This window comes from Asterias amurensis, chromosome 9, assembly GCF_032118995.1.
Source record: "Asterias amurensis chromosome 9, ASM3211899v1".
Lineage (NCBI taxonomy): Eukaryota > Metazoa > Echinodermata > Asteroidea > Forcipulatida > Asteriidae > Asterias > Asterias amurensis.
The window spans coordinates 18,798,412-18,815,230 of NC_092656.1; the positions used below are offsets into that span (position 1 = coordinate 18,798,412).

The window sequence follows — 16,819 nt, forward strand, 5'->3', positions numbered from 1 at the left end:
GAGTTTTGGCGAAGATGCATTAGTCCTAAAGGTTTGTGAGTTCTGGAAAAGCAGTAGTTACAACGGTTTTTGAGCTACCGTTCATTTGTGAGTTATGGGTAGTTGTACCCTTGCCCATTATGTGCACAATCCAAAAGCCAAGACAGCCGTAGAAGTACAGACTTCTTATTCTGCAGACATCTGATTGTACCAGCTGGATCCGTCGGATGCAACCTGTAGCACGAGGCAAGGCATTTATAGAAAGTAGACTTGCTCATGTCCTTGCCTTAGTTTAAATTCGGATCTTTAACCTTTGGCATGGCTGGATGGATTGCTCTTATGGGAAACGAGGCTGCTGTGCCCTGCAGCCCCTGAACTACCTGTGTTTCAGTGCCCATCCTAGGTGACAAGGCATTTACATTCTATGTATTTATCTTCTAGGATTGGTTGGATTTTAGGGAAGACCGAAAAGGTAAAATCTCTCGTTTCTACATCTGTAATCGTGGGAGGTATGTGGAAGTCTTTGTGGTTAGCCAATTCCCAACAGCAGCTTGGGAAGTTGGCAGAGAAAGTGTGTGGACTCAGTCAAGTCTATGAACACTTTGGCATGAGCCAGTGCGGTCCGTTCCAGTCAATTATGACTGAGACCCAGAAAGTCTTAGAGGTAGTAATAGATGGCGAATGATTCACTGTTTCTATTCGGACCCCTCCCCCCCCCCCCCCCCCCCCCGATCTCGCGACCACCACGATCCATGTCCCGAGCATCTTAACATGGCAAAGCTTCCCCCTAGTCACTTCTCAGTGTCTGATTCCTGTGTAATGTGTCACTACGTTCACCCAGTGTAAAGGAGCCAGTGTAAAAGTCGATAGTCTGTTGTTGTGACGGGGTGACGCTAACTCGCCAGTCAACTCTGTCTCAAGGTATTTCTCACAAAATCAAAGATTGGACCAACTTGGAAGACATTGTTTGGGCATCACTGACAACCACTGGAAACTTCTAGAACTATTGCCTTCAAGTGTTGAGTTGAAAGAGGATATGTTATGTTTTACGTGTGGCACGCAGATGTTGAGCCGTGATTCCGAAACCGTCGTGGCTTTCTTAGTTTCCACCATCTACTCGTTGCACTCTTGCAGTGTCAGCAGCGGCTTAAGACGTATGCACAAACAGGACTGTATCTAGGATTTATATCTGGAGACCGCATTTCTCCTTTGAATGTAAAGTACTTCCTCCAGTGGTCTGGCCTGTTTATAAATAGAGTCAGATTGGCGATGTTGAATGCACGGAGTCGTTGATTCAGTTGGGAGAGCTCAACGTTGGCCATTTTACTTCTGGCTACCCTAATGGATATATTGGATTATATTTTGTCTTGCTATGGACGTCTTCTCTCATTGATGTTCAGGTAAGTAATTATGGGGAGTTGAATCTAGGAAGTCTTAGTCACCTGTTACTCAGATCTTAGTTAATCAATTTAATAAATGAGGGGCTCCAAAATGTAATTCAGTTTGTGATGCTCTCACTGGTCTGTATAACGCCTCTCTTAAAGGCAGTGGACACTATTGGTAGTTACTCAAAATAATTATTAGCATAAAACCTTAATTGGTAACAAGTAATGGGGAGAGGTTGATAGCATAAAAACTTGTGAGAAATGGCTCCCTCTGAAGTGATGTAGTTTTCGAGAAAGAATTAATTTTCCACGAATTTGATTTCGAGAACTTGAGGTCTCGAAATCAAGCATCTGAAAGTACACAACTTCGTGTGACAGGGGTGTTTTTTCTTTCAAAGTTATCTCGCAACTCCGACGACCAATCGAGCTCAAATTTTCACAGGTTTGTTATTTTATGTACATGTTGAGATACACCAGTGAGAAGACTGGATTTTGACAATTAACAATAGTGTCCACTGCCTTTAATATTTATGCATGAGTACGCCACAACTCTAATGTCAAACGAGGCCATAGGCCCAGCCACTGCAAGTGGTGGCGGACGTGCCCCAATAGCCACATTTTGGGTAAGAATTGTGACATCATGCATGAATATTAAGAGAGGCATATACTTTTTTTTTAAATGGGCAACGGCATCTAGGCATGTTCTCCTTTGTACTGGGCACCCTTTGAGGAATTTGTAACTTTCTACAGCATTTCAAGGGCACTAAGGCAATGACCTGGGTGCATGGAGGCAATCGCCTTTGTTGCCCTCAATTATCAATGGATGGAGTCATCTCAGGATAAATTGTCAAATGTCATTTTGTCCAAAACTCTTTCGTAGCGAAATAGTAACAAGGCGTCATTGAACATCAATACAAAATTGGTCGGTACATTCCAAAGAGGAATTTTTTTTGTGCTAGTAAAAAAGTCAAATCCAATGTCATGTGATTGAATACCATCAACATTCAGGAATGACAAAATTTTTCTATGCAAAGACCATATATTTGAAATGTGACGCCATCAAACATTTTGGGATGTTGATAAAATTGCGCTTAAAGGGTATCTAAATGGCACACAGTGACACTTTACACTGATTTAACGTGAGGTTTAAGACTTGTAATTTATCACATATTTCAAACAGTATACTCTGCTCGTCTTCATTGCTTCTAAAGTAGAGTATGCTGATTGAAAACAGTCCTTGTCAGAGCCAACACTTTTTCCTTGTCTGTGGAACCTGACTACAACCTGCAAGCACTGTGCTGTCCATAAAGGAAGTCTGGGAACTTTACAAAAACACTGTCTTGCATTTATATAACTTTGACCTTTACAAGTCTTTTTGTGGTGGAGATTTTGAATATAGATTACAGACAAGTCGGGTTGTTCTTAATTGCATCAAGACTGCTACTGTCCATATGGTTAAAGCCCGGTTCGTACTTCCTGCAAATGGAAAATGCGATGCGAATTTGACGTGAAGTTGACGTCACAACTATGTTTTCGCTGCGATACTTGCAAGAGAGTTGAGCACAACTCAACTGCTGTGAATGGTTTGTTGTGAATTTGTGACATCAGCATTCGTATTGCATTCGCATTTTGCATTCGCAGGAAGTATGAATCTGGCTCATACCTCTGCAGTTGGAGTTATTTTTGGAGCTTTACACGGTGTGGATCATAAAAAAGACTGAGTAGTACACTAACCATGTACAAAACTCTAGGGAGAAGTTATGGCTCTGAAAAGAACTTCTTTGGTCAGTTTACTCTACTTCAGAAGATATGAAGACGAGCAGAGTCTCTTGTTGGAAATGTCAAGACCCCACGTTCCTTCTCAAGGGAAAACTGTCGCCAAACTTTCGTCATACATGGGTGCATCCTTAAGGTTATTACTAACCCTAGATGTTTTTCTGCATTGGAAGTTTTTGTTTAGAGACTGCCTTACAAAAATCTGCTTTTTAGGCCAAGTTTTTGAGTTCTTAAAGTGTTGACATTCTTTATCGTCATATATGGAACAACTGTGAAAAATATTTGACTCTGGAAGACTTAGACCTACAACCTTTGCATCAAGGCAAATGTTATCAAACAATTTAACTTCCATGGTGATAGTTTCTGTGTGTGTGTGACCCACTTCATGTACCACAACATACACACGTTTCTTGAGAGAGAGAGAGCAATAGTTGAGTTGTATGTTTTGCCAGTCACCATCTTCAACGCTGTTACTACGAACTTTAATGGAACAGGAAGACCTATATTTCCTCTCATTAGTTAAGCCATGTGTTGAGTTGTAGGGCACGGTAGTAAAAGGCTGGAACATTGAACCGTTGGCACTTAGCCAAGGTATTGCACAGCGCTTGGGCTCTCCATTCTATGCACCATGTGTGTTGGTGCCGTCTTGTAATGATCGTGGGGTCGATTTAACAAAGAGTTAGGACCAGTCCTAACTTAGGACTAGCTCCTAGGAGATATACAAATTGCATGGATAGTCCTAAGTTAGGACGAGTAACTGGTCCTAACTCGAGATAAGACTAGTCCTAACTCTAGATAAGACTAGTCCTAACTCTTTGTGAAATCCACCCCAGTCGTGGTTAGGGTAGGACTGTATAAAGCTTGCCCCGATGGGTCTTGTTCTAATAGCTGTTGATTGCTGATCAGTTTGCTTCATCACCTCATGGTGCGTTGTTAGGACATTAATTTAGTCAGCAGAGCTGCAAACTCTCCTTGAAAGGTTCAAGGAAATAAACCAATCTGTCCATGTGTTCTGATTAGCAAGTTTGAACATACCCCTCATTATGGAAACACTTTGCACATTATGTCTATTGTAATTGTAAATATCTCCCCCTAATATTAGACAAAATTTCCCTGATTGCAAGATGCAAATGTTGGCAGCTCTGAATCAAACCACCTGTAGTGTTTGCAGACGGGGGTTGAATTGTCAGGACTTTTTGAGGACTGGTGGAATTGGGGACTAATACGTGTACCTTAAAGTAATGTTTTCACTAAAACTGATTATGTTTGAAGATTTTTTTTAGTGAACTCACGTGATCTTGGTCTTTACCTACCATGCCTCTAGGCAATAGATCTAAACGTATGTAAAGCATACATACATTTGGCACACATTTTTTTCTATGAGACCCAACAAAAGTTCCAATGCTAGCTTTGAAAGTCTGTATGAGCACCTGTCCTAATGTAAGTTTCGCAGGCCATTTTGAAATGATGTATTTAATACAAATAAAAATAAAACAGCATTGGTTTGAATGACCTTAACTTTTATCCTAGGACTATTCCCAAACACTACCCAGCTCAACAAGGGTGGCCTACCCTCCCTAACCACTAACCAGAGGTTAAGCATGTACACATGTATACATTTAGCACCAACATGTTTCTAAGGAACCCAACATCACTTCCAATACTAGCAAGTGTGTTTGAGCTCCTATCTAAATGTACGTGTCGCAGGACATTTTTATATGATGTACATAATGAACACTAGCATTGGTTTGACTGACCTCAACTTTTATTCCAGGACTATTCCAAAAGACTATTCAGCACAACGACGGTTACCCTACCCTTCCCCCCCCCCCCCCCTCGATGTAAGCTAAGGATAAGGCTCTAGACATCCTGAATTACTTTGCCCCTCGGCCATACTAACTTCCTAAATAGATGTCAACCTCCCCGAGTTTGAGAGACTTTCCTCGGTTCAAATCCTGACTTGGCTGAATTTTGATCTTCAGCGAGTTTGACGTGAGAGGCTCTGTGTTTTCTTTGTCTGCGGAGTCTCATGCAATGTAGGGATTATTATTTTTTTTGATTTAATGCTTGGTTTTTGACTCTTTGTTGTATTCTGCGCCTAAATGATGTCTAAATCATATACAAACGGCGAAACGAACATTGGAAGCAGACATGTGATTTCTCACGAATTTTTCTCGATTTCAGGATTTTCTTACACAACTTTTTTGAGACTTTCTTGATAGAAGGATAAGTCACCAAGAGTGAAGTAAGTTTTGCAAAATTGTGTCCTAAATTGTAGTTTTTTATTTGCACATTAGTGGCTGTATATTTCCTGGGAGGTTCTGGGGTCTAGACTAAGGGGGAACCCAGCCTTGCAAAAAAATTATTTGGAATTTTCTCATTCATCAAATCTCATCCCTGGGGCCAATTTCATAGAGCTGCTTAAGCAATAAATTTGCTTAAGCACGAAAATAGCTTGCTTATTTTACACATGTTACTAGCCAAAATTTCACGCCATATACGTATACATTGCTTGTGACTGGTATTTAGCTGTTATTTACTTAGCATAACAATTAAGTGGAGTTTAGGCCGGTGGGTAAATTAATTTTACTAGGCAAGGATTTTTTTGCTTAAGCAAAATTTTGTGCTTAAGCAGCTCTAAGAAATTGGGCCCTGAATGAGAATAACAGCTAGTTCCGATAGACGCCTTTTTGATGGATTGCTTAGGTTAAGACTTTGAGCTATGTCAAGCATTTTAATACAGCTACATGTACTTATACGAGTAGTTCACTAACCAAACATGAAATGAATTGAAAAAAACTTCCACTTGCGCATAACGCATAGATGTACAGTGACTTAGTGACTATGATTGCTCATGAAGATGTCCTCTGACATAGTGTGATATCAAACGGGAACAATCTAAAGAAAGGTCACTTTCACCCGTTGGAATTGTTTGGGCGTTGTGGGGCAGTCTACTATTGTTTTTGTAACTCGACTTCCTACTCTTTCAAAGCGACACAGAAATGGGAGATGTATTTTAGTACAGCCATATTTGTTTGCGTTAGGCGTTGTCAGAGGTTGACCAGGTTACCCCATTCTCCTATTAAAGGTCAACAGTTCAATCGTTGGACTTGAATAGTTGCGACAAGAAATTGTAGGTCCACCCATCTAGGTGTAATCTGAGGTCAAGTTGTGAGGAGATTCGTTTGATTGTCTGAGGTTGACCAGGTTACCCCTTTCTCCTATTAAAGGTCAACAGTTCAATCGTTGGACTTGAATAGTTGCGACAAGAAATTGTAGGTCCACCCATCTAGGTGTAATCTGAGGTCAAGTTGTGAGGAGATTCGTTTGATTGTCTGTTCATTAATAATGAATAGAGGGTTTACGGCAGGTGGGAGGAGGGTGGGGACTCGGACTAATTCAGTAGACTTTCTTCTGTTGCTGCCATCTCTGTATCTTGTGTACTAAGCGTGGAACCAAACTGAAGAAGGATCACTCAAGTGTACTCTGGCCGTTGCGAATTGTGGGAGAATAAGGACCTCTTTCAACATAAAACCAGCAGTGGATTTCACCAAACTCTTCCTTACTTAGGATTAATCTTAGAACTTAAGTTCCCTACCATAGACGTGTGGACGCATTGAAACCATCCTAAGTTAGGGCGAGTTACTCATCATTTCGTGAAATCCACTGCCGACAATGTTGGATGCAACTGCATGGAACCAAACCTGTATAAAGAATTAACAGCTACAGTGTGGCCTTCTCTGTTTGTGTGAGAATAAGCATTTTCTTCTTCACGCAACCAGACAATGTTGGCAGAGAGATCAAGGCCAAAGGAGACTAATCCTACCTACATGTAAGTACAGAGACCTACATGTAGATACAGCAGAGCCTTGTTAAGCCTCAGACCAGCCACCCCACCATGACTATACGAAACCACCCAACCCTGCGGCACACCCAGTCAAAGTTGTTCAACTTCAACTGTTACGCCCCTGCCAACTCTCACATATAACTTTAAAAAAAATTTTTTTTATAAAGACCGAGGAAAGTTGCATGAGTAAATATCACAGAACCGGGGAACAGTGATATGAATGCTTCTTTACCATCTTGGGAGTCCATGGTTAAGCGAGACAACATGAAAAAAAAAAAAAAATGGGAAAAAAAAAAAAACGTGGTATAAGAACAAGGAAGAAAGTACACCTGTTAAGTCTCTGTCCAGATTTGCGACAGCTTCTCAAGAGGCAGCTGTACCCTCTTGTCTCATTCTTCAGGCTGGCGGCTGACACAGCGAGGTAGTGTACCTGACAGCGAGTGGATTCTTCATAGTCATGGTTACTTGTTGGATTTGACCATCAGACACTTTGCATTAATGCACAAGCGCTGTGCATACACTTATTCCTTTCCTTACCATAGGCGACTTTAGCTGACTGCACTCATACCCTTTCTTCCTTACCATTGGCGACTTTAGTCGACCAAGCTCCCACACAAGCCTAAGCACCACAGAGACCATTGTAATCAAGCTAAAGTCTTGTCCGTTTTAGTTTTGTCACTCTACATACACAAGCTTATGTGATTAGAAAGAGAAAGATCGGACATCTACAATGAGGATCAAAAAAAGTAAGGTTGCTTTTATGGATTTTTTTTTAAAGTTGGAGTTGAAAAATCCAAAATGCCAAAACGCCTTTGGAGCGCAATATAGATTTTGTTGAGTTTACAGATAACACTGAGGAAACAAAGACCACGAACTTGGACATTTATTGGCTGATCTCCATCGATTTTCAGTTTCAAAAAGGAAATTTAACAACTAAACATTTTTTGTAATCTTGATAATAGAGTTTGTAAAAATGACGTTTGAATGAAAGCTTTCTGTTGTATAAGAATGTGTGCTTCAGGTTTGAGTGCAGATCAAACAATCCAGGCACCAGATCTTGTAAATGTCTAAACAGTTCGGTAACGAGAGGGCTCATCCATTGCCTTGTAGATACAAAATTTCCCCCATCGGTTGATTCCTTGACCCAGGGGTTGGATTTCACAAAGAGTTAGGACTAGTCTTATCTAGAGTTAGGACCAGTTACTCGTCCTAACTTAGGACTATCCATGCAATTTGTATATCTCTTAGGACTAGTCCTACATTTGTTACTCTTTGTGAAATCCACCCCTGGTGAAGTTATTCGTTATGGCCATCAAATTTGAAATAAGTGAACGTAATATTAAGAGATCGGAGTGTAGTTATCGAGGTGTTACTATACCTGATTGACGACGGCCTACACTTTCAACGAGAGTTGTCCCAAGGTGCCACTACAATATCTCCCTGATTAGAAATGCAGATTGTTTATTCCCACAGGCATTGGGTAGACGAGAGTATCGCATTTGCGTTTTAAATTCCTACCTTCAAAAGAGTTTGTTTCGCTTGGCCGGGACTGCAGACCAAACTGCAGCTAATTAGTAGTCTTGGGTATATCCATCTCCAGTTTCAATAAATATAGATTACGCATGAGATACTTAGTTGGACACCATGATATTCATTCCCCCTTCTTGATGCTATGATGAGAAGAGGGGGGGGGGAGACTAAGAACTGCCAGTGGCTCTGTATTCATGACACCAACTCTACTTTGATACATCAACAACAAACGTCTCACATGTGGAATGACAATATTATTAGATGGTACACGCAGCTATTGATGCAGTCCTGGTGTGAAGGATGGTCGGTGCCCTGTCCGCACCTTTGGGGTTTAGGATTGATGGAGAAGTGATTTTTTATAATGTATATAGAAACAGACTCGTGAAAAATGGACGAAGGAAAAATAAGGCTATGTTGGAGCAGAGATTGTTAATACAATGGTACTATGATTGTTTTATCGGTTGAATATTGTATTAATTGATTGATCATTGTATTCAATTTTTCTTTATTTTTTTTGGTTGATTATTGTAGCGGTTGATTATTGGATTGATTGATTTTTGTATTAATTAATTATTTTACCATTGATTATTGTATCAATTGTTATTGTATTACAAATCATCTGATCAAATTCTTGAATATTACCCACACTGCCCAGCTCCACCCTGCCCAGCCCTCTGCCCAACCTTAATTCTTTGAATTAACCTTTAATTTTGCCTGCAACAGTCGTGGGTTCGAATCCCCCCGAGTAATATACAGATGATTTTTTTTCTTCACAGAGCTTGAGTATAAAGTGTTACCAAACATCTGTGTTAGGGTAAAACCCAAATTAAAAACATGTATTCTTTATCCCTGATGCAAATTTCCATCTATAAAAACATTAATAATAATAGCGTAAACTAAAAAAAAATCTTTTGATTTTTCTCTCTACTAGGATGATGCAACGGACTTAAACACCAACGAGGTTGACGTGACAACCATCCTGCCTCCAGATAATGCTACATCCCTCCCAACGAGGGCCGAAATCGAAGCAGTACCCCTCCGCAAAAAGAACCAAGATACTCAGAAACAATCCGGTACGTAATCAACTGACTTTAGCATGGGGGTTAAGGGGATCCTGTTCACACTGCCCAGATCCATCTCAAGGGTACCCTCCAGGGGATGATAAGAAAGCCTTGTGTGAACCGGATAATTTATCCAGATCCGACTCGGGGGGTTCTTCGCAAGTAGCCGTCCCGGCCCGGATTCATGAGATGTTAAAATGAAACCCCAAATTGTTTCGCCTCTGATTGGTTTGCCTGCCCGGCATCCAGGGTTGACCGTGCGTGACCCACTCCATCAAATTCAAGGATTAACCAGGGGATTATGAAGGATTTGATGATTGGTAGGGGAAATTAACTAAGGATTAACTGAGGATTATCAGATGGGCTTAGGTAAGACGGCTTGTATGTGATTCATGGTGCTTTAGAGGTGAGGAGAGCTGAAATTTAAGTGTGAATAATAACAGAGTCTTTTTCTCAAAGACTTGTAGATATAATTGTATTTATAATTTCAAAGATAAAGAGGATTTTTTGAGTTAATTGGTTTCTATTTCTCGTTGAATCAGTGGTCACCTTAGTACTTCATAAAACAAAGTGGAATACTTTTTGGTTTGTCCTCTAACAGAAAGAAAAAAAATCTGATAATTTCAGATTTCTTTTTAAAGACATGATCATGTTAGTCAAAACATGCATCTGCGGTACTGCTTGCCGCGAAATCCTGCACCAAATTTGTGTTTCACACCTTTCAAAGGTTTCAAATCCTACTCATGTACATGGTGTTACTGCAAACCTTACTATATTGCATCTCCACCATGCAAAGAGTGCAAGTCCTACCTCAATCTAATAAATAATAATAATAATAATAAAAAAAACTTACATTGATATTTACTCTATTACTCCTTGACTGTCATTACAGGTCGCCGGAAGGTCAACTCACTTTTCGCCCCCTCAAGGTAATTATAACACATTTCCTTATTTTGAACGTAGCCTTTGACCTTTAACCTCTTCAGTTACAAGACAGGTCATTATCAAGAGCCATGTGAAACTTCATTACTTAGTAATCAGCCGTGTCCGAAGCGGTGACTTCGGCTACATCTGGGGCTTGATCACGCGTGTCTGCCTATTCTTCAACACTGGCATACTAGACGCGCTGATCAAGCCGTAGCTCTAGCCGAAGGCGCCGTTTTGGACACAGCCATGTACTTGCCGGACAAAAAGATTGTTGATTTGAGGTAATTATGTGGTTATGGGTATGAAGTAAAAGTTGCACTGTTAGTTTAGTTTGAACATGATAAAAATGATAATGGTAATAATAATAAAAACAATAGAACATTTGTATTGACTTCTGGATTTGGACGGCTAGCCTTCCGGCCATTTTCCCATCCATTCAAATAGGAGAAATCAGAACACAGTAAACAAAGTGTTTTTGTAAACTTGTTTACAAACAGTAATTGATGATTCAACAAAGTTGGACGAGTGTGGATATACTTTTAATGAGATAGTCTTGACAAATTGTACAAGATTAAAAAATAAACAAATTGCTTGTTAACTATTTAATGTACATGATAAGCTGTCATTGGCTGAGATGCCCCATCATTAATCGAAGCCCAACCTACACTTACTGTTAATTATCAAACCTAAATGTCATTAACGCCTACCCAGTGAAAAACCCAAATAGATCTAGAACGTCAGATGCTTTGCGTAGTACGGAGGGTTCAGGAAAACCTTGACATAGTGTTACAAAGGTTTGGTTATTGGAAGGTACTTTAAATAAGTCTCAAATTTAATGCCAAATGGGAGAAGTACGCATGTTTTTCTAGTAGTGGTTTGGCTTATAAAAATATTTATAATGTTAAGAAAACTTCAAAGATGTGTTCTTGATTTTTTAAGGATTTTGTTAAAGAGTTTGACCTTGCTGGTGAACAAAACTATACATAACTGCATTAAATGATGGTAGACGGTAGGGAGATTACACATGGCTTGAATCAAAAAGGGCCAATCCGCTTGGAATTTTCAGGACTATTGAGCTGCGAACGGATGGCTCTTCCAATGAGTGTAGCATGGGAGACGAGCCGCTCACACCCCCATTGCCCAACAGTGCACCGCCCGTCGTCACGCTGTAAGAACACCCTCTAGTGTTACCCTGTCGCGTGCTGTGCTTTAGCTAACATCAATGCCTTAGCTTCCAATACACCCCCCCTACCCCCCCCCCCCCTTTCCCTACCTCGTTCTCAGCGACGTCAAGTTTTGTTTACTGTGCCCCGTCAGTTCCCAAAGACTTTTTGTACTTTGAAGCCCTGTTTGTTATGCTACTGTCGGTTCTCTATCACTTTGTCTTCGAGTATCTTTCTCAATGCATGCCTTACTGTTTCAGGGTTGCCTTTTCATTGTCTCTGGTGCAAGGGGAAATCTTGAGATACATGTATGTTCTTCAATTTACCGACATTATTCTTAGACTTGTAGATTTGCTTTCCCGGGTATCTGCAGAAGCTTTTTATTTTCTTGGCGATTAGCTAGAAATGGAAATTAATGGAAAACAGCAGAGCTTTTTTTTCTTCTTCGCAAATCAAACAAAGTGCACTCAGCTGCAAAATTTTAGATTGTTTTTTTTTTGCTAAGCATTTTTCAAGTGGCGGTGAGAAGTCCAATGTATGAAGTATGTCTGGTATGTTTTTCCACACTGTTGGGGTTTCCTGACTTGTTATAACGTAATGGTTTGACCATGTTTCCACCAGACTGCCCAGTGGTATTGTCTTCTGATACCAAAGGTCATCTTCGGTTCTGGCTACTGGCTATGGCTACTGCTACTGACCATGGCTACTGGCTACTGGCTGATGTGGCTTATTCAGCGAACCAGCCATAGTCATAGCCGAAGCCGTTGATTTGGTCACAGCCTTAAGATTGATGAAATGACAGCCATTACAAACCCTTCATGAATTGATTGTAGTGTACATTTCATTTCCCTAGGGTTAAAATGTCCCCAGTATAAGTGTCAAGCTTGGTCCATACTTCCTGCGAATGCAAAGTGAATGGACCCTTCCCACCCATGAAATATGCTAATTACATTCACGCATGCGTACAGACCCTGTTGGTTGGCAAACGCCATAGAGTTGCGCAATTGCGTCTGCGTCACGCACCCATTAGTCGTGTACAAAACGGCGCAATGTTCCCTCGTTTTGCCAACCAAAACGTTAGTGCGCACGCGCTACGTGCAATTTACATATTTCATGGGAAGGGTCTATTCTGATGTCACATGGCTGCTCTCACAGCGAATGTTTCACAGGAGTTGAACGAACTGCTGCAAATTTGTGACGTCAACATTCGTGTAGCATTTGCAGGAAGTATGTACCAGGCTTTAGAAATAGGTTTTGTACCCTAGTGAAACTATCCAGCAGTGATTACATTTAGTTGTAGTTACCAATATTTAGTACTTGTACAACTTGTTGCCCTTGTCTGTTACCAACAAACCATATGTACTTGGGTTGAAGGGGGGGGGGGGGGGCTTTCAGAAAGCCCATTTGACTGCATGTCCTGGCCTTGTGTTAACATCATAGAGTGTTTACTACCAATGTATGTTTCGTTTGTTCGTTGTTTGAAAATTAACCACATATGTAACCTAACCTCACAAGCCCTTCGCTATTTGCACGAACACAGTGTGTTAACCCCTTGCCTAACGGAGACACACAATATGCTAGCTTTAGGAGATGTTTTTCTGTGCCACTTGAGTTTTGCACGAACCGCTCTGTAATTATTCTCCGGTTTGACCGCCGGTAAGGTTAACAACATCAAGTCTAGGGTAGTGGGGACATTTTATGAATTGCAAAGTGAGGGGGTCAAAAACAAAGTCTACCTAATTAGCGTTTTCTCCTTGAAGGGATACTGGCGACTCTCCATTTTCGCCTGAAAGCGGTAAAAACTAAACATGCACATTACTAATGGTGATTTAAGTCTAAAACGTGCTCAAAGCTAACTGCTAACTGCTTGTGAAACTGAAGAAGAGAAAGAGTTCAATGGCTATCTGTTTGAAAAAATAAAAAATTAAAGAAAGTACATACACTATTGCTAAAAAAATTATGTAAATTTGGGATTGTGATGTTCAAATCCTTCTAAAATATAATGAATTAAGGAGCAGTTTAAAATCAGTTGAGGTGAATGAAAAAATAGAAGAAAAAAAGAAAAGAAAAGAAAAGAAAAACACCCCCAGATTTCTTAGGTAACTGCACAAAAAGGACCTTAGATGGAGTTTTTATCACCCACTGTAATACACATGGTGTTACCGCAAACCAAATATATATGCAAATCATACATGTATAGTCAGTTATAACGGTTTGCTGGCTGCTAACTTTAATCGAATTTACAACTCATAGGGTATCTTTAAAGCCCACTTTTTAAATTATAAGTAAATTCCCCAAAGGTGAAGCGGTCTCATATCTACAACCTAAAACCTTTCTTTGATCTCTTTTCCTTGGTGTAAATTTTGAGTTTGATTTTATTTTTTTCCACTTCATCCCTCCCCACACCCCTCCCACTTTCTATTTAAAAAAAAAAACACCCCCTGTCTGCACCGATGTTCCCTCACCCCTCCTCCTTCCTTCATTTTTCTACTTTCCTACATCTTTTCTCTCTCTTTCTATTTCTCGTCTCTTTCTCCGCTTCCCAGTACTCTTACTCCGAGGACCCTAGACTCGATTCAGTCCGTTGTGGAGGTGGAGGATGAGTAAGTTTGTGATTTAGTTTCTCCAATCATTCCCCAAGCTGCACCAAGCCATCAGTCATCCGAAACCAAAACCCTGCTTCCACAAGTTCCTGTTGTACTTCTCTACCTTTGAACCTATCCCCATGCTAGGCCTGGAATTACACCCAGGCCACGGGGCCTCTGTTGCCCCAGGTCTTGGCCTTTGTGCCCCTTTAAAACCATCCCTTAGACTTTAAGCCAATGGAATCGCCCTTGGCAAAATGAAAATGGCTTTGCCCTCTCTAAGATGAAATTCCGGGCTTGCTAAAGCGTCATTCCATTATGCTGGAACACATTTTCTGTAGAGCTTCAACCATACATGCTTTTTCTGACCATAGAATGAACTAAGGTCAAGAAATAAAGTTTTAGAGTTTTGAAAGAGGAGCTCTAAAGTCAAATTGAATTTTTGAACAGAGACCGTATGACAGTGAAAAAACAGAACGTGTCTCTTAACCTCGCATACAAAACTCAATTTGACCTAAGAGCCCCTCTTTAAATAAAATTTATTTTAAAAAGTATTGGTATAAACCCCATTTTTGCAATACTTTTTGGTAAGTGCAATTTGCAAAAGCTCAATCTTAATCATGCCTCCTTTTTTTAAAAGTATTTTAGTCATACTTTTTGTAACGTACCATCTTGTAGCGAATAAACATAAACACATCGACTTGCTAACAGTTGCTTCTGGATCATATTTACTTAACTTAGATAGGAATGCTATGCTCTTTCATTCATGTTTTTCGGTGATTGGTTTGTTGGGAAATCTAACCTTGTCTAAATCAATGATTTTTTTACATAATTCATTTGGTATGATGGAAATTTAATAAATTAAAATAATCATCACATATATCATTAATATAATCACGAACTATCGATCATATTCACCTGTTATCATCGCCCATGAAAAATTGTTGCAGTGCTATTTTGGAAGTCCAAGTTTTTCTGTTGAGATGCATGAAATATGACTGTCATGAAATATGACTGTCATGAAATATGACTGTCATGAAATATGACTGTCAAAATGGCGTACAACAGACGGTGCTATGGGTCTGTGTACACCTGGGGTGCGTTTTGGCGTCAGTTAACAATAACTGTTTCAGTCTTTGGCCAGTGATTAATTAACCAATGGCCAATTGTAACCGAAAGATTTATTTGTAAGGACCGCGAAAAACGTACTCTTAAACTAAAGGCATCATTTCATATGGAACTCACTAATTAGGCCAGCAGTTAAAGAGTAGCTATGTTTAAAAAGGGGTTGTGTTTGGACAGATATTTTTGATGACAAAACAATTTTTACTAGAGATATTTTCATTGTAGACAATCTACAATGTTCGACCTTGTCCTTTCCCTGCTGACAATTGTGTGTTGTACAATTTCAACAGACAGGCTGTTTATATCCCCAATGTACCAGAACAAGTGAATTATTGCCACAGAAATGCCTGAATTTGTTGCTTCCTTGCACTTCAACACTTTGTTAAGGCAATGGACACTATTGGTAATTGTCAAAGACCAATGTTCTCACTTGGTGTATCTCAACATAAAACAACAAACCTGTGAAAATTTGAGCTCAATTGGTCGTCGAAGTTGCGAGATAATAATGAAAGAAAAAACACCCTTGTCACACGAAATTGTGTGCGTTTAGACGGTTGATTTCGAGACCTCATATTCTAAACTTGAGGCCTCAAAATCAAATTCGTGGAAACCTACTTCTTTCTCGAAAACTATGGCACTTCAGAGGGAGCCGTTTCTCACAATGTTTTATACTATCAACCTCGCCCGTTACTTGTTATCAAGTAAGGTTTTATGCTAATAATTATTTTGAGTAATTACCAATAGTGTCCACTGGCTTTAAGGCAATCGTTGTTTGCTCCTCATTTATTTTTCATAAAGTGTACAAGTATGAGCTCTTGATTTTGCTATCGGAATGGATTGGCCTTTATTCATAAGTAGAATATTAATTGCTTCTGATATGGGTCCACTTTCATAGAGCTGCTTAAGCACAAAAGGCAACAAAATCATGCTTACCAGATTAAGGTCACCAACCAAAATACCATATCACATGTATCATGTATGACTGGTACTCTTCTATAGCTGCTAGCCGAAAACCAGTAAGCAATTTTTTGTACCTAATTGGACCCAGTTATGACCCTATCTCTATTACATAACTCAATGAAAATGGTCACCCTCTTACATCCACAACCTCTATCCCGCAATCATCCTCATACATCACATCCCTCTGTCCCGTAGTGTCATTTAGCAACCCAGACAACCAACGCCATCCATCTGTGATTTAGAAAAGTGAAATTACAGAATTTTCCATCCATGTCTTTCATGGTGTATTTATAATGACGTATGATTACTATTGTAATCTATCTTCAAAGGGGCTTTTAATGAAGCTCATGGTCATTTGAGTTAGGTTCCTTTCATTTTTTTTCTTTACCCAACCATCAATGCTGTCGTAGCTCCTCCTGTGATCATCATTAGTAAGCCCCGTTCACACTACCAAGTCCAATCCTTGGGAAAAACAACCCAA

General features: G+C 40.0%; 1 protein-coding gene across 7 annotated transcripts in view; it reads left to right on the forward strand.

Moving 5' to 3' along the window:
• The window catches only part of LOC139941329 (rho guanine nucleotide exchange factor 28-like), a 127,031-nt gene that overhangs the window by 76,886 nt on the left and 33,326 nt on the right, over positions 1–16,819 (forward strand). For 4 of the 7 annotated variants that reach the window (XM_071937765.1, XM_071937766.1, XM_071937769.1 and 1 more), the window contains 4 exons: positions 9,449–9,590; positions 10,471–10,507; positions 11,572–11,673; positions 14,215–14,271. In XM_071937765.1, the coding sequence (XP_071793866.1) occupies positions 9,449–9,590; positions 10,471–10,507; positions 11,572–11,673; positions 14,215–14,271 (338 nt within the window). The remainder of the gene's footprint in view (positions 1–9,448; positions 9,591–10,470; positions 10,508–11,571; positions 11,674–14,214; positions 14,272–16,819) is intronic. The other 3 variants (XM_071937768.1, XM_071937770.1, XM_071937771.1) reach the window with 3 other exon arrangements.